At 53.7% G+C, this 24,502-nt stretch overlaps 1 protein-coding gene across 4 annotated transcripts; it reads left to right on the forward strand.

Moving 5' to 3' along the window:
- The first annotated feature begins 6 nt into the window (after positions 1–6).
- On the forward strand, positions 7–22,624 carry TTF1 (transcription termination factor 1). Of its 4 annotated transcripts, none has more exons than XM_024562161.3 (11): positions 7–83; positions 4,078–5,055; positions 6,522–6,745; positions 7,754–7,939; positions 8,801–8,879; positions 11,866–11,996; positions 13,546–13,780; positions 15,436–15,525; positions 16,646–16,711; positions 19,671–19,756; positions 20,620–22,624. In XM_024562161.3, exons 2-11 carry the CDS (start codon positions 4,085–4,087, stop codon positions 20,799–20,801), a joined length of 2,250 nt encoding a protein of 749 aa, XP_024417929.2. In that variant the 5' UTR covers positions 7–83; positions 4,078–4,084; the 3' UTR covers positions 20,802–22,624. The 4 variants fall into 4 exon arrangements, 3 of the variants coding, with proteins under 3 accessions (XP_024417929.2, XP_045052726.2, XP_045052725.2); XM_045196791.2 differs by lacking the exon at positions 7–83 and adding an exon at positions 133–455; XM_045196790.3 differs by lacking the exon at positions 7–83 and adding an exon at positions 3,194–3,214.
- Positions 22,625–24,502: the final 1,878 nt, after the last annotated feature.

Raw genomic sequence — 24,502 nt, forward strand, 5'->3', positions numbered from 1 at the left:
GGTGGACCGGAAGTGACGTACGACCACTTCCGCTTCCACATCGGACTTCCGGAGTGTAGGAAAGGTGGTGACGCCTACGGACGGTAGGTCGAAAGCGGGGTTTTGTTGTTCCGGGTGTTTTTTTAGATGCGCTTATATAAAGGGATTGGTGGCAGCTGTGGTCTTCCTCCTCCGAGAGACGCGCCTCTGTCCTGAAGCCTCCAGGGATGGGGGTGGCGCCGTTTGCTCGGTCGCCACTCCAGTCCCCTCTGCTGGGGGACCGTGGTCGGGTCTTTGCGCGGAAGGGGACGGAGAGGCGTCCCTCGGGTGGTTGCGCCCCTCCCGGCCCCGGAACGCCCACCTCAGAACTGCAGGGCCTCTTTGGCGCCTTCCACGTAGTGGAGAATCCGGGGCCAGACTTGGCACGGCCGTGTCGGGCGGGAAGCGGCACGTTCCGCAGAAGTGGAGATAAATGTGTATGTATTCATTCCAAAGGCATCGAACTATCTGGGAGCCAGACGAAATCGCAGCCCTTAGGGCGCCGATCATGGCACAGCTGAGCCAAGTGCAGTAGGGAAGCAGCTGGATTGTTGGGAAACGCTGCATACCAGGGAGAAGGGATCCAGGGAGGCGTTCCGAGAGGCTTTCTTGACGTGACTTTTAAACTTAGGCCAGTCTCAGCCCAGAAAGGTAACACACGGAGGAAATGCATTACTGCGAGAGTGAGCTGCTTTAGCAAAGTCCCTGAGAATGAAAAGGAGCATGGCGTATTGTAGGACCTGAAGGCAGGGTGTCTGGAACCCAGAGAGAAAGGAGAGCTGGAGAGGCAGGCATGATCCAGACCAATGGTGAAGGGCATGGTAGGACTGCACAGTTTGGGACGTTATCTTAAGAATAATGGAGAAACTACAAAATGTTTATAGCGGGAAGTGACCACGTATTTAAAAGTTTGTGTTGAACTCAAGAAACCAAAGGGAGAAGCTTAGGTATTTAAAAAAAAGAAAGACACTGATGGAAAGTAGGACATTTGATGGAATCATCTGTTTATTGTTACGAAGAGGTCCTGAAAAGTGGGCAGGGAAGTGAATGAAGTGCTCAGGGCCGCAGGCACCGCCCCTGGAGCAGACTCAGGGCAGTAGTGAGGGCGGAAGCTACATGTGGGCTGAGAAGTGGATGGACTGCGAGGAAGTGGAGAGGGCAGTTTCTCTCAAGAAAGTTTGCTGTGTAGGGGAGGAAAGAAAAGCTGGATGGGACTTTCGGGCTCAAGGATGGCTGCATCCTTGTTACTTGTTTTGTTTTGTTTCATTCAGAATAGTCTAGAGATTGAGGGGGTGCTCCTATGAGGGAGCCCGTGCTGAGGGAGAGGCTAGAGACCCGGAAGAGAGGTGGGTCACCTGATGGATCGTGGTCTCTGAGAGGCAGGAGGAGGCTGGCCTCCAGCTCCAGTGGGCAGGAATGGCCTTTGGCAGGACAAGAGTCCGCTCCTTTGTTGCAGGAAGAGGGAAAGAAAGGAAGGGATGGATGCATGCGAGAATGTTGCATTTGGAGGGAAAGTCCCTGTCTAGTGTGTGTGCCCGAGTGAGGGAGGTCATGGACAAGTCAGTTGGCTGCAAGTGAGAGGGAAGACTGGGATTTAGAAGTCTATCGAGAGTCAAGGAGATTTGAAATAATTATTTCAAAAAGAGTAGGCAAGTGAGCTGTCTCGAGCAGGGCTGCCCCCCAAAATTACGTGCAAGTTACGTACATAATTTAATATTGTGGCTAGTAGCAATAATAAAAAAAAGAAAGGGTGGAATTAGGAATGTATTTTACCTAACAATATTCAAATTGCTATTTCAACAGGAAAGTAACATGCAAGAATTATGACTGAGACACTAGTGTCTCGGTGCTAAGTCTTTGGAGTCTGATGTGTGTAGGACACTTCGAGCACTCTGTGGCCCAGCCACACGTCAGGTGCTCGGCAGCCTCGCAGGGCTGGTGGCTCCTGCATCACAGCACAGACCTAGACGGATATAGTTCGATGGCTGGGCAGTGTGCAGGTCCCGGGTAGATGGTGCCTGTCTGCCCAGTGGTGAGTTTTCTTCAGGGCCCCCAAAAAGAAGTATTCATTCATTCCAAAATAGTTATTTATTGATCTCCTACGAGCCAGGCACTCTGATAGATGCTGGGCTACAGTAGTTTGGAAAGGCAGGCCAAAGTGGGGTTACAGTTGTTCATATGGAAAATACTACTACGGGGGTAATAAAGTGTCCCGCAGACTCACAACTGTAAGCCTCCTTTTGCCTGTCCCTGGGTAAGGCAGATAAACTCTCTCTCCAAACAGGAAGGCAGCTTGCGACACTCACCCTGCCGGTAGCTGAGACCTCAAAAAGGTTCCATCGTCTCTGTGTGGCGGCAGGGAAGGAGGCTTCAACCAGCGCTCTGGGTACCCCTGTTGAGGGGGAGACCCTGAGGCTGGGGGTCTGGGCTGATGGGGCAAGTCCGTATGTTCATGCGCGGCCCCCCTCCCTTCGCCACACAGCGTCTTCACTACCCAGGAGAAGTTGGCGCCTCTGTAGAGAATGGGCTGGCCATTCAGCCTTGAAAGAGCACTGATGCGGGGGGATCTGCAGGGTGCAGACCAGAACGTGTGGATGCTGCCTTCTGTGTGAGCACGGGGAGAGGTCGGGCCAGGGGTGGTGTCTGAGCCACATACACGCATTAACTAGTCGGAAGAGAAATAAAATCCTGAGAGTTGAAACACAGAAGGAACACATAAAGGAGAGTTACAAGACATGTTTGTGAAAGCATACCTTTAACCATCTCTTTTGTCAGGGTCGTTTCTGTTAGTGTACTTCAACTGCAAAATGCTCGTGCTCTCCATGAGCATTGACATTGCTGCCTTGTTAAATTTCATCCCAGCTTACTGCAGAGTTTTGACTCTGCGTTGGACAGTAACAAGGCCCGTCTAGTCTCTTTCTCGCAGAGGTGACCTTCTGACTGAGGTCAGTGGGTCCCTGACGTCCCCCCTGTGAAGGTGCTGGCTGGTCCTGCACTCTGATGTGAGATGGAGCTCTGGGGCGTGGCTTCTCGGTGGCGGAAACACAGGCAGACCACCCTCCTTGGAATTTCCTTTTTTTTTTTTTTTTTTTTTTTTTTTTTTTAGCAGAGGAGCATTAAATGGCTAATGAAATAACTATTTTTTAAACTACAGTTGGACTAACTGCTACAAAAGCAAAGTACAGTTTGCTATGAGGTCAGTACAGCATTTGGGGAATGGGCCAAGCCCCAGGGGTCAGGGAAGTCTTTCTTTCCTTTGCTTTTTGGGTAAATACTTAGGTAGTCATAGCCTTGAATTGCTTGTTTTTAAACACAAATGAAAGCAATTCTTACCCTTGTCCTGCCCCTTGCTTTTTATTTTGGGTGTTCAAATGAGTATAGATAAAACTGTAACACCCCTGTCCTTGCTGTCCCAATTAAGAAGTAAAAGGTTACAGATGTAAGAGAGATGGGCTCTAGACTCGCCCCTGATCCCTGAGTTTGCCAGTTATAATCCCTGTACCTGCATTCCTAGCTTTCCTAGTTCATACCCACTGAGAAAAGATACATAAAATTGCCAACTTTTCACTTAATATATACATGCTATCATAATGGATACATTGTTTTAACCGGGCAAAGCTTTCTTGAAGCGGTGATATTCCAGCCACACTCTGAAGGATGGAAAGGAGGAGGGGTGCAGGGAATCGGATGCTGGCAGACCTTGAGCCAGGGAAAGGATTGTGGCACGTTTGGGGGACCAGAAAAGGGGACGTGTGGCTGGAGCCCAGAGTGGGGAGGAGAGGTAAAGGTGAAGCTGCGGGGCGGGGCGGGGCCTGGCCGTGCAGGCCCTGCAGGCCCTGCAGTTCTCCATCTCCTTGTTTTCCTCCGTCGCACAGGCAGTGGGGTGGGCAGAGCGGTTCCTGTGAGCCCCCTGCGCGCTTAGCATAGCGTGAAATGTGTACTCGTGACTCCAGCTGGCCGTTTGTCATACAATTTCATTTTCCTATGATTTTTTCTCTCCTGAGGCTGATGTTTAAAATGCTTTGCAGAATAAACCATTGTTTTTGGATTTCCCTCTAGGAATAAAATGGAAGGCTCGTTGAGCAGATTGGAAGCCCACACTCCAGTCTTTGGCAAGAAAAATAGAAAGTGCTCTGTGGAGAAGGGAAGACATCGGATGTGTGCCCACGAGAATTTCAGAGACTGCCCCTTGGCAAGTGAACAGTCTCATAGAACGATGAGTAAAAGCAAGAGAAAGGATTGCCAGTTTCTCACTTCACCTTTGGAAAAATCAGAACCCTGTGACGAGACCAAAAAGGCCCCTTCTACAGCCAAAAAGAGGAGGGTTTGGGGGGCGCAGGGCGACGCAGGCGTCATGTATGTCGTGGTGGATAAAGAAAACATTAAGGACACAAAGAAGAATGGTAGAAAGGATGTTGATGTCATTTATATTGACGTGAGCAAGGAGCAAGAGCCAGCCAAAGGGTCTGAAGCCAAGCAACTGCATGCAGTTACCAAGCGACGTAAAAATGAGCCAGAAGAAGCACATCATAAAGTCAGGGAGAAGAAGAAGCGTCGGAAGGAAGCTGTGTCCTGCGATGATGCTGAGCAAGGGGGCCAGGGCGCCAGAGCCGGCCTGCCCCAGCCCCAGCCCCAGCCCCTGCTTCCTGTGCCCTGCGAAGGCCCGGTCACAGCACCATTGGGAGCTGCTCACAAAAGGAAGTCCAAGAAAAGAAAGAGAAAGCTTTCCCATAACCAGGAGTCTGAGCATCCTGAGACCGGCAGCTCTGAGGGATGGCAAGCGGCCCACGGCTCAGGCACTTCAGAAGGCAGGAAGGAACACTGCAAGTTAAAGAAAAGGGCCAAGAAAAGGAGGCGAAGGTCCACTGGTGATAGTGCCGTAGTGCCTGGCGGTGGTTGTCCAGGCCACTCCACGAGCTGTGAGCGCCCGGACCCACCCTGCGATTCACTAGAAGGTCACGGCTCCCTGGCTGAGGACAGCGCGACACCCCGGCTGCCAGAGGAGCAGACGCAGGCGCGCTCGGAAGAGGCACAAAGGTAACGCGGGACCATCCTGCCTTCTGAGGGTGTCCGTCTTCTGTGGTAATTGTGCCCAGTACAGGTGGCAGAAGCCCTGGAGGTAGACCAGGGCAGCGTGTGTGTGTTTAAGGCCGCCCTGGGCAGGCAGCGTCCTTTCCCCGTGCACACGTGGGCAGCCAGCTCAGGTTTGCGGTGAGAACTCTTCCAGCCCTGAAGTTCTGTGATGGGGTCTAGTGGGGTTTTTGAGACCCCCATATTGCCCTGGTCTGTCCATATGTGTATGGACGGAAGGAAGGAGCAGGTACCTGAGAACGCTGTCCACCAGGGAAAAGCTTGAATAGGGGTTCTCACTAAGAAAAGCAATTTTAACCTGTTACATGTAATTATCATGTAAGTGTAGCATCTGCTGCATAAATGCAGGGAGGTGGGGTTTTTGTTTGTTTGTTTTTTCTCAGTTCCTGGGACTTGAGACAGATTGTTTCCCATGGCTTTCTCACACGTGGTAGCTTGTCCTGGCTTAACATAGCTCCTTCTCACAGTTGAATGAGACCAGCCCGCCCTGCCTCCTTGGTAATTGTGGCCCCGCCCACGGCATCCTCCGCCCATCCCAACCCAGCGCTTCCTGAACCCTGACAGTGAGGCAGGAATGTCCTAGGACTGGGGCGCTTAACTTACACTGGGCTGTGAGCCCTCTGAAAACTGTGGGCCCTTTTCTTGGACAAATGCACACTTTTTTTCCAATTTCCTATCTGAGCAGTTAGTTGAGACAGTTGAACATATGAAGAGATGTGAACATCTGGCAGAGTGTTGGGGGTGTATTAGTGATAGATATGTAGAAAGCCATGCAAAGGGGAAATGTGGCCATTACTGACCACGGCAAAAATAACTGTAACCATCCGTGACTGATGTGGCTCAGTGGAATGGATGTCATACTGCAAACCAACCAAGAGGTTGCTGGTTCAATTCTTAGTCAGGGCAGATGCCTGGGTTGCTGGCCCGTTCCCTGGCTGGGGACCTGCAAGAGGCAACCGATGGGTGTTTCTCCCACACATCAATGTTTCTCTCCTCTTTGTCTCCCTCCCTTCCCCTCTCTCTAAAAATAAGTAAGTAAAGTCTTTTTTAAAAAAAATAACTGTAAGCATGGAAACCCTGGATACTGATTTAAGTAATCAGTAATCATTATTGTAAAGCCTAACTCACTGGAAGGATCAGGGAGAGGTATCTTGGGCATCGGTGGAGGTAGAAGAGGGCTTAGCTTATTAGGAAGTCAGTATCTAAACAGAAACAACTGAGAAATTGTCAAATAAGGAACAGGGCCTGGGGCTGCAGGTGGCCTCTGAGGTGCGCCCACGTCAGCAGTTACTGTACAGCTCGGACCTCCCAACCACGTCTCCTCTGGTCTGAGTGAGTCATGTCGGGAGAAGACGGTCACAGCTGTTAGGACCGTGTTACCTTGGTGTCGATCCATCCGCCTTCCCCCCTAGGTTGGGACCTACTGATGAAGACAGCAATTTGGAGTTGGCTAAAGATTCTGAAACAAGGTATTTATCTGAAGACTCGAGAGACTCGGACGCAGCCGACGTGGACTTGGCCTCTGCCGTGAAGCAGCTCCGCGAGTTCATCCCTGGCATCGGGGAACGGGCCGCCACCACGGTTAAGCGCATGTACCGGGACGACCTGGGGCGATTTAAAGAGTTCAAAGCGCAGGGTGAGCTGGGGGGACTGCCGTGTCTGCTGGACTTGGCCAGAAGCCCGATGTTCTTTTGTGAAAAGCTCAGATTTACAGATTCACAAGATTTATCCTTTAGCTACTTTCAGCTTTCCCTCCAACCAGAATTGGGGTTCTTAATTGAATTTATTGGGGGTACCTTGGTAAATCAAATTTCGTGAACACCAAGCATAGAATTCTGTAATAATCACCCCTCCAGAATGACTGTCCAAGCTGCGGGACAGGCCCAGTGCAGTGCCCTGGTGTCCTCCTCTTTGCCCGGCCTCGCTGGAGGCCTGGGGCTGCAGGGGCCAGGCAGCCCACGGGCGAGAGGGTCAGGCCTGGGGGAGGGGCGGAGGGGGTTAATTGGTTACGGCCTGGGAAGGATACGCAACTGAAATAAGGTTAAAGACGTTAAGTCATCAACTTTGATGAGGTGCAGTTTCCTTCCCTGAGTCATTAATTTGAGGGTGAGCTGGTGGAGTGAACACGTTTCAAAGAAGACCCAACTTGGTCCCCTCCTTGATCTCACTGTTATGAGACCCTCCCGGGAAGCCTGTTGGACCTAACCACAAACTACATGGACGTCTGTGTACTAACGCGAGCCGCAGTTACCTGGGGCCAGCTGTGTGGGTCTGTGCCACCGGTCACTGGGAGGGAGAAGGGGGCTTTGGCCTTAGGGACTTCATCATGTGGAAGAGATTACCTTTGAAAAATAGACAATTTAGCCCTGGCTGCTGTGGCTCAGGACTATTTTAAAAGGAGGTTAGTGAGCCAGGAAAGGTCCCTTGGAATGGGATGAGCAGGGGAGTCTTGGGGAGGAGAGCGAGGCTCAAACTCGGCAAGCCGAGCTCCACCATGGGACAGGGCGCTGAGCATCCAGCGCACGAGTGAGGAGGCTCCCAGGCAGGCGCGGGCTGGGCCCTGCGCGGTTACTGCTGGAGCGCACTGCTGGGTTGGCCTTTACTCGTTGACGACAGACACTCCTTCTCCTGCCCCAACTCCTAGGTGTTGCCATTAGGTTTGGCAAGTTTTCTGTGAAGGAAAATAAGCAATTAGAGAAAAACGTGCAAGAATTTCTGTCCCTGACGGGAATTGAGAGTGCGGACAAGCTGCTGTACACGGACAGATACCCAGAGGAGAAAGCTGTGATCACCGACTTAAAGAGAAAACACGCCTTTCGCTTGCACATTGGTAAGTTCGGAACCGCTCCCTCTGACCCGCCACGGCCATCCACCTCACACGGAGAACCCGTGGTGCGTATTTGGTGCAGCGCCCGGCCCGGTCGGCACATGTTAATGCTGCTGTGGGAACAGTACTCTCGGCGGCAGCCTGTGTTGGGGGGATTAGGAGTGTGTTCACGCCTGCCAACTATGGTGCTTTACAGACTTTAGGAAGAATGAAACACCTGCTTCCCGCTTTCCTTCTTGGCCATAATTATGGTTTGGGTTGCTCTTCCTGTTCATGGTGGATGCTTCCACTCACTGCCCGAAGCACGTCCTCCCACGCAGCAGGGGCTCCGGAGGGTTTCAGGTGTGGCTGTGTATGTCCCTTGTAGCTGGAGTCCCCTCCTAGAGGTGACGTTTGGAAAATCAGAAGGTGGTGAAGCAACACAGGATTGGACCGGGAAAATCGCTCTTGAACTTGGAGCAGTTTACCTCTGAGGCTTTCTCTGGAGCGCACCCAGGAAAGGCAGAGCCCTGTGGAGGGGCTGTCACCTGTGGGGGTGGGGGTTTGCGAGGCAGGCCTGTTCGTTTGGAAAGGTGGTTTCTCTTATGGAGGACGTTTGGCACGGTCCCCCACCGTAGCCTTCCTTCCTCTACACACTTTGCCTTTACAAGGGTCTCGTCCATGAGTTTAGGAGACCGGAAGCTGGAGCCTCTATGTACATAAAGTGCCCGGGTTTCCGAGACTCCGAGGAGCCTGGTGACGTTCTGCACCCTGCCCCGGCCTGGGGTGGTGGGGTCGTGGAAAGGCTCTTCTGGGCTCCTCCACCACGGCGACCGCTCCCTGCCACGCTGTGTGCCCTGCTGACCGCCCTTCTTCCTCTGTCAGGCAAGGGCATTGCCCGGCCCTGGAAACTCGTGTACTACCGAGCAAAGAAGATGTTTGATGTCAACAATTACAAAGGCAGGTAAGAGTATCGTCCTCGAGGCTTGACACACGTTTCTCTGGTCCTCGCTGACACTGTAAATCAGTGTCCCCCACGACAGGTGGGATACAAAAAAGCCATGGCGGTGTGTGTGTGTGGAACGAGGTGTGTGCCTGTTGTCAGGTGCGGTCTCCCAGGCCCATTTCCGTTTCCACGTCTCTGACCTTTGTGCCTCGCCCCCCCACCCCCAAGTCCTCTGCTCTTTCCTTACACCTCCCTTTTGACACTCAACACGCTCTGCCTCTCTCACTGACACTCAGCGAGTGTTCTCGGTGAACCTGTGCACTCCCTGTGAACCCAGACGTCCCTTCCCAGTGGCATTGCCCGAGCCCTTAGCGCAGTTCTTTGGCTTTCCACGACTGTGCACAGGTGGAGGTGAGCTGCAGCGGGAGGTCCCTTCAGTGGGAGTCGGGTGGATTTAGTGCCCCCCGAGCACTTAGGTGCTGATGGCCGTTCTCTCCTCTGCTTTTTCCCTAAATTATATACCCAATTAGAGTTTGTTTCCAACATTCCAAATAAAACAAACGCAGGCGCAGGGTGGGCTGTGGGTGCCTTCTCTGCTCAGGGATGAGGGGACAGCCTGAAAGCACCGGCCTGTCCGAGGGCCTTTCGCAGCCAGCACTCGGTGATGGGGCTCCCTCGGGGAGGCCGAGTGGCCCAATCCCGCAGGGCCACGGAGTCCTGCTCAGCCACGTGATTCCGCACTGAGACATGCGCAGCCACTGAACTGCCCATGTGGGTATGACGTTGGTTTCTTTTGTTAAGTCTTTACCAAAAGAACCTTTTCCTCAGGAGAGGAAAGGTTCCCCACACAGACTGACGCCTGCCCTGCCCACTGTCCCCAGCCCCAGTTGGAGACAGGTGAGGACAGACTTTGTGGGAAGCACTGAGGATGCAGTGGAAGTGGGACTCGGAAGCATGCTTTGGGAAATGAGTGGCGGCAGGCGAGGGGACGTTTTCCTGCCTGTGACGGCGGTGTGGGGGTGGGATTTTTGGAGTAGTGAAAGGCTGCCCTTCTGATAATAAAGCTCACTCACGTGTTTGTGCCACATGGTCTGTGTTGTGTTCACCATTTGTTCTTAGAATATCTTTCCAATTTCAGGAATTCTTAATTGAAAAAAGGTAGAAGTCCCAAATCCAAGAATTTAAGGCTCTGCAGGGCCTTGGGAGGCAGCACCCGTCCCCTCGTTTTGGTGTCCTCGTTACTCTCTGCCATCCTTCCCTGCAGCTTCCAGGGTGCTTTCGCTCTGCTAGCCTCACGGATGCCCTGCTGGCCTTGAGGAGGAAACTGCTGGAAGGCACAGTTCTCAACAGCGCCGGGTGCCGGGTCTCTGTTCCCTGTCCTCTGCAACAGGAGAGGGGTTTCTGAGCGCGGAGCCCTCCGTCCTGATGGTCGGCTGCTGCCCGGTGTCAGAGAGACGGGGGTTTCCCAGGGCCGCTTGGGTGCTGCCTTAGTGACAGCGCAAACCCCGGCCCGGCCCTGGTCGGGGACTGCAGCACGTCAGAAAGGAGGCTTTCCTGTCACTCCATCCATGGGAGTGTCTGTTGTCCTTTCCTTCAGTAACGTGTTTGCGTGTGGAACCGACGCGGGGCTCCTGCCCTTGTGGGCCTTGCCCTCCATAGCTGAGTGCACGGTCTCCGTGACCACCGGCTTCCTGTGGCTGCGGAGAAGGGGGTGTCCTTGCTCCAGAAGGGGACGTGCTGTGAGAGTGAAAGCACCCCGGGGTGGAAGCCTCGGGGTGAGGCAGAATGTGCACTGGCTCAGTCCTTGTGGGTACTAATGGCATGTCGGAAAGACTGCGGTTTTAATATGTTGGATTAAGTAAAAAATTCATTAAGACGAGATACAACTAACTTTTGTACAACCATTAGGAAATTTTAAACATACACGGCTCACATCATGTCTCTGTCGGCCCGCAGAAGTCTGGGGAAGAGACAGGTGAGCAGGGAGCCCCTCGGTGTGGAGCTGCCGGTCATGGCGAGTGCAGGGAAAGGCCGAGCTCTCTGAAGAGGACACGGGAGCCTCGGGCTCAGGGAGTCAGGGAGCTCCCGCATCAGACTCAGCAGGAGCCGTCCTGGCCGGTGCGGGCTGGCAGCCTCAAGGGCCCGAGGGCTGAGTGGCAGAAAGCAGCGGGCTCTGTGGGCACATCGAGAAGTTTGTGTTGTGCGGTGCATGAAATGCAGGGCCTGTAGGGTTTGGGTGGGGAATACCCCAATCCTGATGTTTGCTCTGGGCGATGTGCACTAGCCGGGCCTCTGGCCTGGTGCAGCGGGGACTGGTTTCTAGGGTGATCACAGTCGAGATGCCGGGACAGGAAGTGACCCAAGCTCTGGTCGTTGGTCAGCCCGCCCCAGCCAGCTCTCCCAGGACTGCAGCGGACTCTGCAGGGACAATAGTATTGTAGTTAATTCAGTGCTGTGGCAGGCTGTGGGTGGCCTGCTGTGGGTGGCTTTGTAGGCTGTGGTCAGGGTATTTTTTCTCCTTTAACAACTGAGCATTAATTGGGAGGAATCGCTTAATGAGAACAAGATATCCCTTTGGTGGCGGTGGGGTAGTGATTAAGAAGCTTAAGAACTTGCCCTGGCTGGTGTGGCTCAGTGGATTGAACGCCGGACTGTGAAGCAAAGGGTCGCCGGCTCGATTCCCAGTCGGGGCACATGCCTGGGCCGCGGGCCAGTTCCCCAGCTGGAGATGTGCAAGAGGCAGCCAGCTGATGTTTCCCTTGCGTGTCCATGTTTCTCTCCCTCTTTCTCCCTTCCCCCTTTCTGAAAATAATAAAATCTTTAAAAAAAAAAAAAAAACAAGCTTAAGAACCAGATGGAGGTGACCGTCGCACAAATTGTGACCGTGCCAAATGCCGCTGAGTCGGATGCTTTAAAACTGGCCACCGGGTGTGGTGTGAATTTTGCCCAGCTACAAAAGAAATTAAAATCGAAAAGCAATTGTGACGGGTTTCCTTTCTCGTAGGTACAGCAAAGGGGACACCAAGAAGTTAAAGATATACCACTCCCTGCACGGCAACGACTGGAAGAAGATTGGGGATCTGGTGGCTCGAAGCAGCCTCTCCGTCGCCCTGAAGTACTCCCAGATCAGCAGTGGTGAGTTGTGGTCTCCAGTTCCCACCTGGGTGAGCCCGCCGGGGTGAAGGGGCGAGCCCGGCAGGCCGTCAGCCACTGTGACCCCGTGCCCGGGACTTGTTGTGGCCATTGCTTTTTAGCCATTCCCTAATGCTGATTCATTCCGTTTCCTCCTGTGCGTTTATGAAGCCATGGCCTTTACTCACAGACCAATTGCTCCCACTCCTCAGTTCAGCAGCTTTCAGTGCGACTATGACCACCAAGTGGACTGATTCCAAGGAAGCTGGAGGGCAAGAGAGGGTGGGCGGAGAGAGGTCCCTTCCCAAGGTGCAAGGAGGCTTTGAGGGGGTGGGGGGAGCAGTTCAGGCCTGGTAGGCAGGGGCTGCCCTCAGAACCAGTGGTGGTCATCTCCCATCTCTTCCTCCTCCTCTGGCGAAAGCTCCCTTGGCTGTATTCTGCTCATGAAAAGCCCCCAGTTGCTTTAAGAAGACCTAGCTGGTGTCACTGGTAGCGGGGGGCTGCCATGCGCCCGCCACACGGGCAGGTGGAGCCCCGGGCGTCCCTGTGGCCAGTGCGTGGTCAGCCCTGGCCTGAGTTGGGGACCAGGCCTTTTGTGCCACCAAATGCAGCCACAGATGCCATGCGGAGACTCCATGTGGCCCATTCATTCTTCTCGTTTCCAAGAAGTAAAGCAAAAGTCTGGATTGTTTTATACGTGTGAAACCTGGGCATCTCTTTTCCCCTTGGAACTCTCGGATTTTTAAATATTCATCCAAGTTGTCACTGGGGAGAAGTGACAACAGCACGGGTGGGCCGGACCAAAGGCGTCTGCAGGCTGAGGGTCGCGGCCTCCACCCCAGCGTGACTGGATGTCTAGACTCCATCAGCTTTGACTCCCTGCCCAGGCGACGGCCCCGGAGGTGCTCGGGGCGTCCATGCTGGTGTCGCTGCTGCAGTTCGTCTGGCCCAGGGGGCTCCTGGGGAGAAGTCGGCACATGGTATACACTTGTCTGGTTACAGTCGTCCCGTAAAACGTGGGGAGCCTCAGAGTCTCCTGCAGGAGACATTACTCGCAGAAATGGGAAGACCAACTTTTTTGCAGTTACAAAAAAGACCCTCCCTGCATTAAGAAAGGGCTCCCCTGGCCTTGGCTCTGAAAGGAGCCTGCAGCCCGAGTGCTCTCACAGTGTGCGTGGTCAGGCTGCTGCTGCTGTCTTCCAGAAAGGGTCGGGTTTTCTTTCTTTTCCGGACTCCATTGTGTAGAGCAGTGGTGGGTTCATGGCAAGATTGAGAGGAAGGTACCGAGATTTCCCTTGCGCCTTGCGCAGCCCCCCCCCCCCCCCCCGGCCCCGTTGGCCCCCCAGGGGCATGTCTGCTACAGTCCGTGAGCCTTCCCAGTCATGTGCCCCGCTGCACCCACTGCGGCCCCCGGGGTCACCTTGGTGGCGAGCACTCTGTGGGTTTGGGTAAACGTGTGATGACGTGTACCTGTCGTCATCATTTCCTTTCCAGTACTGTGTTTGAAAGCAAATGGACTAGCAACTCCAGGGCTTTCCTTGTACACCCACAGAAAGGAACCACGGTGCCTGGAGCAAGACGGAGACCCAGAAGCTAATCAAGGCTGTGGAAGAAGTGATCCTAAAGAAAATGTCTCCCCAGGACTTAAGAGAGGTAGATTCTAAACTCCAAGAAAACCCCGAAGGCTGCCTGTCGATTGTCCGGGAAAAGCTCTACAAGGGCATATCTTGGGTAGAAGTCGAGGCGAAAGTAGAAACCAGGAATTGGATGCAGTGTAAAAGTAAGTGGTAAGTTTTAAGGCTTCTTGTGTAAATTTTGACAAGCTATTCCTCCCTCTCTGCACAGTTTCCCCAGAGGGTGGGTGGGCGAGGTTGCTGGTGACATCCGTGGGGCCGCGGTGTGGAAAGCCTGCCCTGTCCTCTGCGCCGCCTCAGCTCCCCTGGTGTCAGAGCCTGAGTTAAGTCGGCCCTCACCCAGCTGCTTACTGTTTATTGTTGATGTACCTTGCGTTCCCTCGTAGAGTTGTTTATTTTCACCGAAGACTCTGCTCAGGGGAGTAGACTGCAGAGAACAGAGAATGGCTGGAGGGGGGGGTATAAGGTAGAGGAGCCAGGCCCCTGCTCACCCCTGCGTTTTAGACGGAATGAGGAGCGCGTATGAGCCTCCACTGGAGGACCGAGCCTACGCATTAAACTGGGGAGGTCACCTTCACAGTCTGCCTGGTTAAATAACGTTCAAGACTTGCTTTTTAACTTGAAGGAAAAAGTAGGGCACTTGTGAAGAGAAAGGAGAACGCTGTATTTACTTCACGTGACATTGTAGTGGCCTCATGTGACACGTTTCAAACCGGTGAGCTGTCAGTGAGACCAGCAATGCCACCTGGGTGTCACGGCTCTCCCTCGTCAGGACAGGAGAAAACTGTGTCAGCTAACGACCTGTCCCATCACACTGTGGCAGGCTTTGCCATGAAGACAAGGACTTTTTAAAAAAATACTTTATTTATTTTCAGAGAGGGGGGAAAGGAGGGAGAGAGAGAGAGAGAGAGAGAAACAGAGAAACATCAGTGTGTGGCTGCGTCTTGTGTGCCCCCACTGGGGACCTGGCCCACAACTCAGGCATGTGCCCTGACTGGGAATCGAACCGGCAACCTTTCAGTTCACAGACTGGTGCTCAGTCCACGGAGCCACAGCAGCCAGGGCCCGACAAGGACTTTTGAAATAGTCTACGTCAGGCTGCTGCTCTCATCGGAGCGTCAGTCACCCTTTCCTCCAGCCTGTAGTGGTGGGCGATAGAGGCCGCTGCACCGAATCTGTCTTGCCAGCATCCAGCTGCTGCTTGTGGCAGTAAGAGCAGTATCTGTCCGTTCTATTTGGTTTCGGTTTTTTGTTGTTTTTTTTTTAGAGAGACAGAGGAGAAGGAAGGAAGATAGGGACACACGTTGATATGAGAGAAACATTGATTAGTAGCCTCTAGTACGCACCCCACCTGGGCACTGGACCCACAACCCAGGCATGTGCCCCGTCTGGGAATCAAACCCACAACCCTTTGGTTTATAGGATGACGCTCCAACCAACTGAGCCACACCAGCCAGGGCCATCTGCTTTATAAACAATCAAAAATTGAGCTTACGGTTTCCTTTAGCAACTGCTCATGGGCTTATTCTTCTTTCCCTTTTTAAAGTGGTTCATTCTGGAAATGCTATAATAACACACAAACGTGGAGCTCCTGTAGTCGTCGTCGGGTTCGGTAACCGTCAACTTTCTGTCCCCTTATTTGTTCTTCCCCGCTGCGTGTGAAAAAGGTGTGTTGTGGACGGCGGCCAATGTCAGCAGCAATGAGTAGCAGGCGTTGGAAAGTGGTTCTGAGAAAGGGCAGTTTAGATGAGAAAAGTACTGGAAACTTGGCCCCAGAACACGCTGTGTTTTTCTTTGTTTTGACACAGGACAGAAATCCTGACCAAGAGGATGACGAACGGTCTGGACGTCTACCGAGGCGTCAACGCGCTGCAGGCCAAGGTCAACCTGATCGAAAGGTGCGGACACACAACGCGGCACGGCTTCCCCGGCCTCTCTGGCCCCAAGGCGGCTGTCACACAGTAGAGTGCAGCAGGGTTGCCCCGGTTCAGACCCCCTTTCCAGCACTTTCTCCACGTATGACCTTGGACATGTCTCCGCCTTTCCAGGTCTTGGGTCGTTCATCCTAAATGAGCATGACGACAACAGCAGCTGCCTCTTGGTGTCTCGGGGGGAGGGAATGAAGTAATGTGCGCACAGTGTACTGCACGCTCCGGATGCAGTTCTCTCGGTCTCGGAAGGTGTCCGTGCAGACACACGTGACTCCTGTCGGCTGGAAAGGGGGCCGACGGTCCAGGCTGAGCCTGCTGCTCTCCAGCCCATGCTAGTCTGCGTCGCTGGGGTGTGGCCTCTGGGTTCGCCTTTGAGTTCTGGTCCTCGCAGAGTCCCCTGTCCTGAAGGAAGGGGCGGTGGGGGTCTGGTTTGGGAAGCCCGTGTGTCAGGGGGGCCTGGGCCCATGGCAAAGGGGAGACAGCAAAGAGCAGGGGGTGCTCTGGGCTCTGGCCACCCTGGCCAGCTGCCTTCTCCCTGCTCTGTGCTGAACGCGGCCCTGATGGCGTGGGGGTGCCTCCCGTTGCCCCACCAGAGAGGCAGCAGGGACAAGCAGAGCTGGGGAGGGCCTCTCCAGTCCAGGGTTGTCACCACCTGCTCGTCACGAAATCTTCCCCAAGTGACTCGGGCCCCCAGCCCCACTGCCTCGTCTGTGGAGTGGGGACGGTCCCCGACCTCCTCAGGGACGTGGGGTCTGTGAGCAAGTGAGCGTCAAGGCCACAACACACATCTCTAACGTGGTGCTGAGCACACACGCACTGTTCCGTGTGTCTGCAGTGAGTCACGAGGTCGTGTTTTTACCGTGAGACAGCAGTGTGGTTTGGTGGAGGGGTGTTTTGGCCTGTAACCCACCCACTCAGTGACCTTGGCCAGCACTCCGACCCTGCTGGGCCCGTGTAACGTGGGGGGCGGGGGAGGGACTGGCACCAGGGACCGTGTGGTGCCTTTGGCTCTGAGTCGTTGGAGTCCCTGAAGGGGCCCATCGTGCCAACGTTTGCTGGAAAACTTCATCTTTACGTTTTCTCGCAGATTGTATGAAATAAACGTGGAAGATGCCAATGAAATAGACTGGGAAGACCTTGCTAGTACCATTGGGTAAGACCATTTGTGGTGAAGCTAATGAAAAAGTAACTGTGACTGTTAAGAAATGACTGCCTGTCAGGTTTTGGGGACCCGGCTGAAACCCACGGACTTTGTCTAGAAGTCGCATTTACGTCTATGTGTGTTGGGGCCCCTACCCTGCCCCAACACCAGCAGGAGTGAGTGAGATGTGTGCAAAGCATTGTGGAAGCTTCAGAGAGCTGACAGGTTATGAGACTCGCACAGGGAAGCCCACACTGTCACGTTCCCACTCTGCCCCTCTCCCGCCCCCCGGAGTGAAATGTCCCCTTCACCGTCTGACAGCCGGCGGTAGATGGCGGCCCGGGACAAGGGTGTTACTCTAAGGTTGTCATCCTGAGGAATTTTGACGTGACACAATTCTGTAAGCCCAGCCCACATTCAGAGGTCACCTAGTGTCCCCCTGATGTCCTTTATAGCACTTGCCCTGACTTGAGGTGCAGTCTGGGGTCACGTGTGGTATGGTTCCTTTTCCTCATGCCCTGCAGTCTGCAGAGTCCGCCATTGTCTCTGATGGCACAGGGACGCTGGAGGAGCACAGGCAGCCTGTCCGGAGGCCTCCCCCTCAGGCGGAGTGCCCCAGGGCTGCTTGTGATTGGAGCCGGGCTTTGTCTTTCCAGCAGGGACGTGGTGGGTGAGGCTGTGTCCCTGTTGCTCATCCCATCCCCCCGGAGGCGCTGATTCTGATCCCTGGGCTCTACTGGCCCCTGTGTTTTCTGTGCAGCTGCTCTCAGTGACAGGTTTCTCTGGGTGGTGAGAGGGCCACAGGGAGCTACTTTGAGACCGCAGGGGGGCCCTGTGGTTCCCCTCGGCTTGCTTCCCTCGGCAGGTAGTCATTTGCATCTTGTCTGAGGCCTGAGGAGCCTCCCTGTGTTAGGAGCTGCTCTGTTGGGCTTCACTGGGCACCATCTTGGCTGCAGTCCTTGCATTCTGAACGCGTCCTGCGACCGGGGACAGCGGCTTGCACTCTCACTGTCGCGCTGGCCGGCCTGGCGCTCAGAGGGCAGCTGGCCCGCAAAGCACAGTCCCTCTGTTGAGAGTTGTGGGTGCAGGTGCTGGTGGGTTTGGGAGGTGGGGGTGTGGAGGGGTTGTTTGGCCTTTGGTTTGGAAGGTGGACAGGAGCGCGGCTGCCGGGGTGAACTTGTCACTGATCCGTCAGGAAGGGTGTAAACCAGTTCGGGGGTCAGTGACTTACACCTTGGGATGTGGCCAGAAGAGAGTCCATCTTTTTTTTTTTTAATTTACCTAGGAGAACTGGAATCTTTCAGTGACGGGCCCTGCAGGGAGTCACAGACAGGTGCCCGTAGTTCCAAACCCTGTCCTTTTCTAGCTCCCCAGCAGGGCGGGTCCCTGAGAGGTGATGGTGTCAGGTGCTCAGAAGGAAGGGGACCCTGCTGTGTACCCTGCCACCTCCCGACTGAAGGCTGTGTCCACAAAGCCCTCCCTCTATATTAACAAACCACTTTTTAAGCTCTGATTTCTCCAGTAAGTTTTTGTATATATTGTCATATTGTTTCCTATCATAGGACTCCTTAAATTGCATTTTTTATTATTTTAAATAAAACTTACATGTATTTTTTAAAAATAGATTGTTTTACTTAAGATTTATAAATCTCAAAGCTGTAAAATGGAGATTGTGGCATCTAGTCAAATACTGTTTGAAATAGTACATTTTCAAAGCTTTAATAATGAATTAAAACAGTGAGAAATAATTAAACTGGAAGTCCAATCTCTTCAGCTTCTTCAAACCTCCTTGTGAATTAGTCAGGTGGGATTTGAAGACAGCATCTTAGCCCAATGAGATACAATGCCTGCTTAGTTTAAAAGTGTCCAGACCAATTACTGTCACTTCTCAAAGCCCGACCTGGGCCTGCGGAACATCGCGCCGGGCAAGTGGGGTGGCGCGGTGCCCTAGGACTTGGGCTTTGTAGTCAGCTGACCTGGCGCTGAGTCTTGGCCCTCGTTATGTAGCCGTCCTTGTCCAGCCTGTTCCCCAACTTGCCTCGGTTTCCTCACCCACACGATGGCTTAATAGGACCCAGTGAGGACCTGGGGAGGTGCCTGGTGGGGACACAGGGGCTCAAAGGGCCCAATCATCGTTTGCCTCTACCTACTTAACAGATAAAATTGTCCACACTAGTCCTTTTAACTGCCAGTCAATTACTGAAACAAATAAGTCACTTTTATTGTTTGAGAAAGTGTCCAGGAGGTGAAGTTAATGATTTTCACTTTAAAAAAATGTAAGACTTGGTTGTTTCAGTCTTAGTTACTATGAAGTGAAAATGTATTTGAGTCACCAAAACATCATCAGAGTCTGCTTTTTTTTTGACTTTGCAAAATAAAAATTCGGGGGACACCTGCCTTTGAATGGTGACAAAGAAGTATTTGTCCGAGTGTAGTGGTGAAGAGGGTAGAATTTGGAGTTGAATCACCCTGTTGTCCCAGCTGTGCCCCCCGTTAGCTGTGAGGTCCTGCACAACTTCTCTATGCCTTGGTGTCCCGGTCTCTACAGTGAGGGCGAAGAGCAGTGACTCCCTGGTAGAGTGGGGGTGAGGCGTGTTTGCGCCCCCTGGGAGGGGCTTCGGGCAGGGCCAGGCGTAGGGCGGGCGTCAGTATGTGCTGGCCCGTGTTCTGTGTCGTCTTCCCCGTGAGTGATTGAGTTGCTCCAATCTGAACAGAGCCCACCTGGTGCTACTTTCATCCGTGTGTGTGTGTGTGTGTGTGTGTGTGTGTGTGTTAACCAAATGGTCAATAGCTCGCCGTATGTGTCTTATTTCTTTGCACTTGTGGCCGTGGCGATGTCAGGTTCAGGGTTAGGAAAGCTGCTTGGGTCTGCAGACCTCACTCAGTCAGTGTCCCTGGTAGTGCTGGACTCGTTAGTGCCAAACCGATCGCGCTTTGAACTGACACCGTTTCCACCTTTTCCTTCCTAAAGGGACGTTCCTCCGTCTTATGTCCAAAGTAAGTTTTATAAGCTGAAGGCCACCTGTGTTCCCTTTTGGCAGAAGAAGACCTTTCCAGGTCAGTATTCTCAATGTCTGCGACATTAAGAGCGCGGTGCCTGATACCCCGTACTGGTAGCGGCCTTGGGCAAGTGCCTTCACTCCTGAGAGCCCCCGCGTCTCCCGCTGTAAAATGCCGACAGCTGGCCCATCCTGACCCCTGCCCGGCAGGACGTTCCGAAGCACCACACGAGGTCACGCACGAGTGAAGGGCGGTTGCCAGGCGCTCGGTGTGCGGCAGGTGCTCGGTGTGCGGCAAGCACTCGGTATCTGACCCTGAGTGCTTCCCGGTTGCCGTCCTGTGCGTGTGCACACACTTCCAGGAGAAACAGGTGCCCGGTTCCTCCTTCTCGGCCGTGTGTGGTGGTTAGATAGGTGATTCCAAGCTCAGGTCACCCGAGTCTTGTGGGGAACTTGCTAAAAATATACATAGCGGGCCTGCTGCCCGCACTGAGTGCTCGTCTGCAGGCCGGCTGTGGAGGCTCGATTTTCTCTCACAGGCTCGCCCGAGCATCTCCAGTTTCTGCCCGGCCCCAGTGTCCGGGGCCCCCTGCCCTGCGGTGTGCGATCGAGCAACACCCGCATGCCGCAGACACCCCTGCCCAGGGGTGAACCCTGGCCTCACCCCGACCAAGTCCGTAACTCGGGCACGTGTTATAGTGTGTCGTGGGGCCTCGGGCTCCCCATTTGAAAAATGGGGAGCTGCAGTGCCTGTCTCGGGACCCTGGAGAGGACGGAGTGAGCGGCTGTGAGCCGACCAGTGAGAACAAGGGCCTGCACATGAATCCCAGCCCGGGCCAGGAACATCCATCCTGCCCACTGCCCCTTGACCTTGGAGCGAGGCCTTGTACACATCACTTCAAAGTTAACTCTTTCCTTCAGAGATTATAGACTACCTGTATGAGACGAGCCTGCCTCTGCTCAAGGAAAAGCTGGAGAAGAAGATGGAGAAAAGAGGCAGGGAGCCCCAGACTCCAGCAGCGCCGAAGCAGGTCTTCCTGTTCCGAGACATCTTCCACTGTGACGATGACAGTGAGGGAGAAGACGGAAGTGGAAGAAGTTAAGGGGGTGGGGCATTTCTCACCCACTGTCTACGCTTGGTTGTGTTTGTATACGCTTGGTTGTGTTTGTATATGTGTGTCAGTAAGCTGTTTGCAGTGTTGATGGTTAGGAGAGAAGACACAGGGCGTGACCGCGATGACGTGTGTTGTGGAGCTTTGAGAACTGACGTCATCAGGTTCAAGTTTATTTGAAAAGGAAGAGGCGTTGATTTCACCCTTCGGTCCTGTTGAAAACAATTGCAGCTGACGCTTTTTCGGGAACCACAGAACCCAAGTCCCCAAGGCAGCAGAGGATAGTCGCGTCCTGTAAACACTTTGTTGCCAGGAGGCCACTGTGTGTGCCCCCAGCACAAGGAGAGGATCCGCAGCTTCAGGAGCACAGGCCCTTGTGCTCTGGCCCTCCCCGCTGGTGAGGCCGCGCTCTCGGTGGATGTGAGTGTAGGTGAGCGTCAGAGGGAAGTCGTGGGTGCACCGTTTCCTCAGGCTGCTTTCACTTCTCTGCACGTGCGTGTGCACCTCCTCTTCCCAGGCAGCCTCCTGGCGTGTAAATGTGTGTGCTTTTCACAGAGGACGCCCTCTCCGAGCTGGTTGCGGAACTCATGTGGAGGCTGCCCCTGGGGAAGAAATGTGCACCGTCTTCCATTGTTTCCAGGAAAACTGGCTGTTAGACGGGAGAGCTGCCGTGCGGGTCTCAGGTACACTCAGGCCTCCTGGAGTGGCCAGGTCTCCCCTGTCAGGAAAGCAAAACGCTGCAGGCACCGCAGATGGAGAAGGACTCCCATGGGGTCCAGGCCGCAAGTCGTTAAACAGGGTGCAGGAGCCAGCGGGGCGGTGGATTAGCCAGCAGCGGGGACCCGCGGGGCAGCCTCTGCAGCCCCTCTGCCTACATGCCCCCATGCTCCCCCACGAACTCTGGGCTGTCCGGAGCCCATGCCACTCTGTCCCTTCTCTGTCCCTTCTCTGCCACGTGGCCTCAGCCAGAACATGTGTCTCCCATGGGTAGCCCCTGAGCAGGACCCCGCTGGGCAGGGAAGTCGCGTCTGCAGGCTGCTCCCCAATCTGTACAAGGCAGAGCACAGGGAGCACAGTGGGGTGAGCGGTGTCCCATACACAGCGATGTCCTGTCGGTGCCAGGGTGCAGCCCCAGTGTCCCCCAAGGGTCCTCCCCATTGTCACTTCAGTTACATCATGATGTGATGTTGGTTAACTCTCTGCAAAGCCAGACATTTTCCCAAACCTGCCGTGACTGGGGAAGGGAGAGCACAGGCAAACCAGTGTCGGGGTCCCGGGTCCCCAGAGTCTCCCCAGGACCCCAAACAGCATTGTGCAAATACAGACACTCAATAAATACTCAGTTAGCAAAAGAGTATTTTCTTTTTGGAAGGCATTTAGCCTTTAGTCACACCTCTCTCTCAAACGTGCCGGCCTCCGTGCCGATGGGAACATAAATTGTATGTTCCTTTTGGCGGACTGTCTGGTAAGACACAGCGAACCCTCAAGAATGTACATACTCTGTGGTCCAGCAATTTCACGTCCAGAGCCTAAGGAAATACTAGTATATCCAAATGGCACACTTATCATATGAAAAACAGGAAAAACTAAATGTTTCTTAATAGGAAACTTGTTAAGTAACTGTATATTCCTAGAATGGAATATTATGCAATAATGTTAAATGCTGACAGATTTGGTTAACACAAAAAGGTGAACAGTATTATCAACAAATATTTCAGAAGAGTTTATATATTTTCTCAATTTGTAAAATAAGGAAATGAATGAAAATGTGTGTATGTAGGTATATTAAAACACGTGGGAAGAATTGAACCTGAGACGTTGATGGCATTTGTTTCTCTGGGCGGCGGGCTTGTGCGTTTACCGGTTAGAGCACATGGGTCGCGAGGGCCAAAAAACCAGACAGAGATCTGAGGGGCTGGGAGCTCAAGACTGAGAGTCCGGGGGAGGGCTCGCCCCCAGTCCCCAGGACGTGCCTCCTCCAGAGCCTGCCTCCTATCCAGGACACATGGGCCCTGTGGCCCCAAGGACCACCGTCACACAGCCCCCCATTTCTGCAGTCCCGATACCCAGTGGGAAGGAGAGGGTCTCTTCCCATTGTTCTGGCGTAAGCTTCCGGTTTTGTTCCTGGTGCCCAGATTAAAGCTTGTGCCCAACCCTGAACTCTCACTGTAGCCAGCAAAATAAGACTGGCTTCAACCACCTGGGCTTGCTTCCGGAGCTGGGGTATAGCTCAGCATCCCTCGAATGGCTGAGCGGGTCCGTTCCCCGGGAGAAAATCGGGGTCCCATGCAAACCACAAATACAGATGGTGACAGTGAGTCATCTGCATGTACCCATGCCGTGAATTTTACCCAGTAAACGTGCACTTTGTAGAAGTTGGATTTTGAAAATTTTCTTGCCTCTGTCTCCTGTGTGCCTCCCCTGGGGGTGGGGAGATGTATGCCATGCCAAGGCAGGAACTTGGAAGGGTGGGCTGGCTATGGGAAATGCCTGTGGGCGGGTGGGAGGGAACCGTGGGTGCGGGTTGGGATATGCGGACTTCCTGGTGGAGCCCCAGTCTGTGCTTTGAAGGGGACGGACAGAAGAGACGAGAAGCCGAGCTGCAAAGACAGATTCCTTAGCTCTGTACGGAGGGGTGTGGCGCCGTGGGATGGACAGCCCCAGTTCAGAGCGGGCCAGGGCAGAGGGGGCACCTGGGTGGAGGAGGAAGAGGAGGCTCAGGAAGTGAACAAGGGTAGAGAGAAAGAACACCTATCTCACAAGAAACGAGACCAAGGACAAACCAAGTGTTTGCCAGAGGACTTGACAGTGCATTGCTGGAGTTCTTGGCCCAGTTCTTGGTCATTTTACACTTTTCTTTTTCATTGTGTGTTTTTTTATTACTATTCATCCCCCCATACTCTCTAACCCCATCCTCCCCTGCCCCCATTTTACACTTTTCAATAAGCATGTTTTTAGCTGTTTATTTTCACTTATGGACTTAATTATGCAACAAAGAGGCCCAGGACTCTGCAGCAGAGTGGAGGTCTTAAAAAAAAGCGTGCTCTCCCTCCCAGGAGCCCGCCCGTGCCTTCCCCTTCCCCTTTCCCTCCCCCGCAGTTCTGTGTCTCCTGAACTCTGAGGAGGGGTGCAACCAGGGGAGCACTGGGCAGCGGCAGCTTGTCCCGGGCTCACCCCTGAACCTGTCTCCAGGGAGCTCACCGCAGCCCTGCCTCAGCTCTCTTCTTTCCTATAACGATTCTAGAGAGCCAAAGCAGCCCCACCTGGGCTCTGTCCTGTTGCTGCTTCTACCCTAAGCCTTTCCTTGTTCACTCTCCCCAGCTTTAATAAATGCACTCTCAAAGTAAAAATAAGAAGAAGAAGAAGGAGTCTCATAATCAGACCAGGGCCTAGATTCTGACCACAGTGCTTTCAGTTCCGCAAGCGTGGACCATACTTCATCAGCCAGACACGGTTGGAGCTGAAGATGCAGCAGTGGACTGCGCAGGTTCAGCGCACACACAACCTAACACTCTCTGAACGCCATTTCCAGTTTATTTCCTGAAACCCACACCACCGTGCCAGTTCCTCAACCACGTCCAACAAGCCATCAGCCCCTCCCGGCCCACCCAAGTTGCCAGAGTCCATTATTACAATCCCTATCTTCGGACACCCTCAGCTCTTCATTCCCTCCCTTTGTGGTACTTCTCTGT

This window comes from Desmodus rotundus, chromosome 1, assembly GCF_022682495.2.
Source record: "Desmodus rotundus isolate HL8 chromosome 1, HLdesRot8A.1, whole genome shotgun sequence".
NCBI lineage: Eukaryota > Metazoa > Chordata > Mammalia > Chiroptera > Phyllostomidae > Desmodus > Desmodus rotundus.

Excerpts from the sequence above, each read along its gene's own strand:
- TTF1 (XM_045196790.3), top strand. Across the intron at positions 7,940-8,800 it reads CGCCTTTCGCTTGCACATTG|GCAAGGGCATTGCCCGGCCC; the intron begins GTAAGTTCGGAA and ends TTCCTCTGTCAG. Across the intron at positions 13,781-15,435 it reads ATGCAGTGTAAAAGTAAGTG|GACAGAAATCCTGACCAAGA; the intron begins GTAAGTTTTAAG and ends GTTTTGACACAG.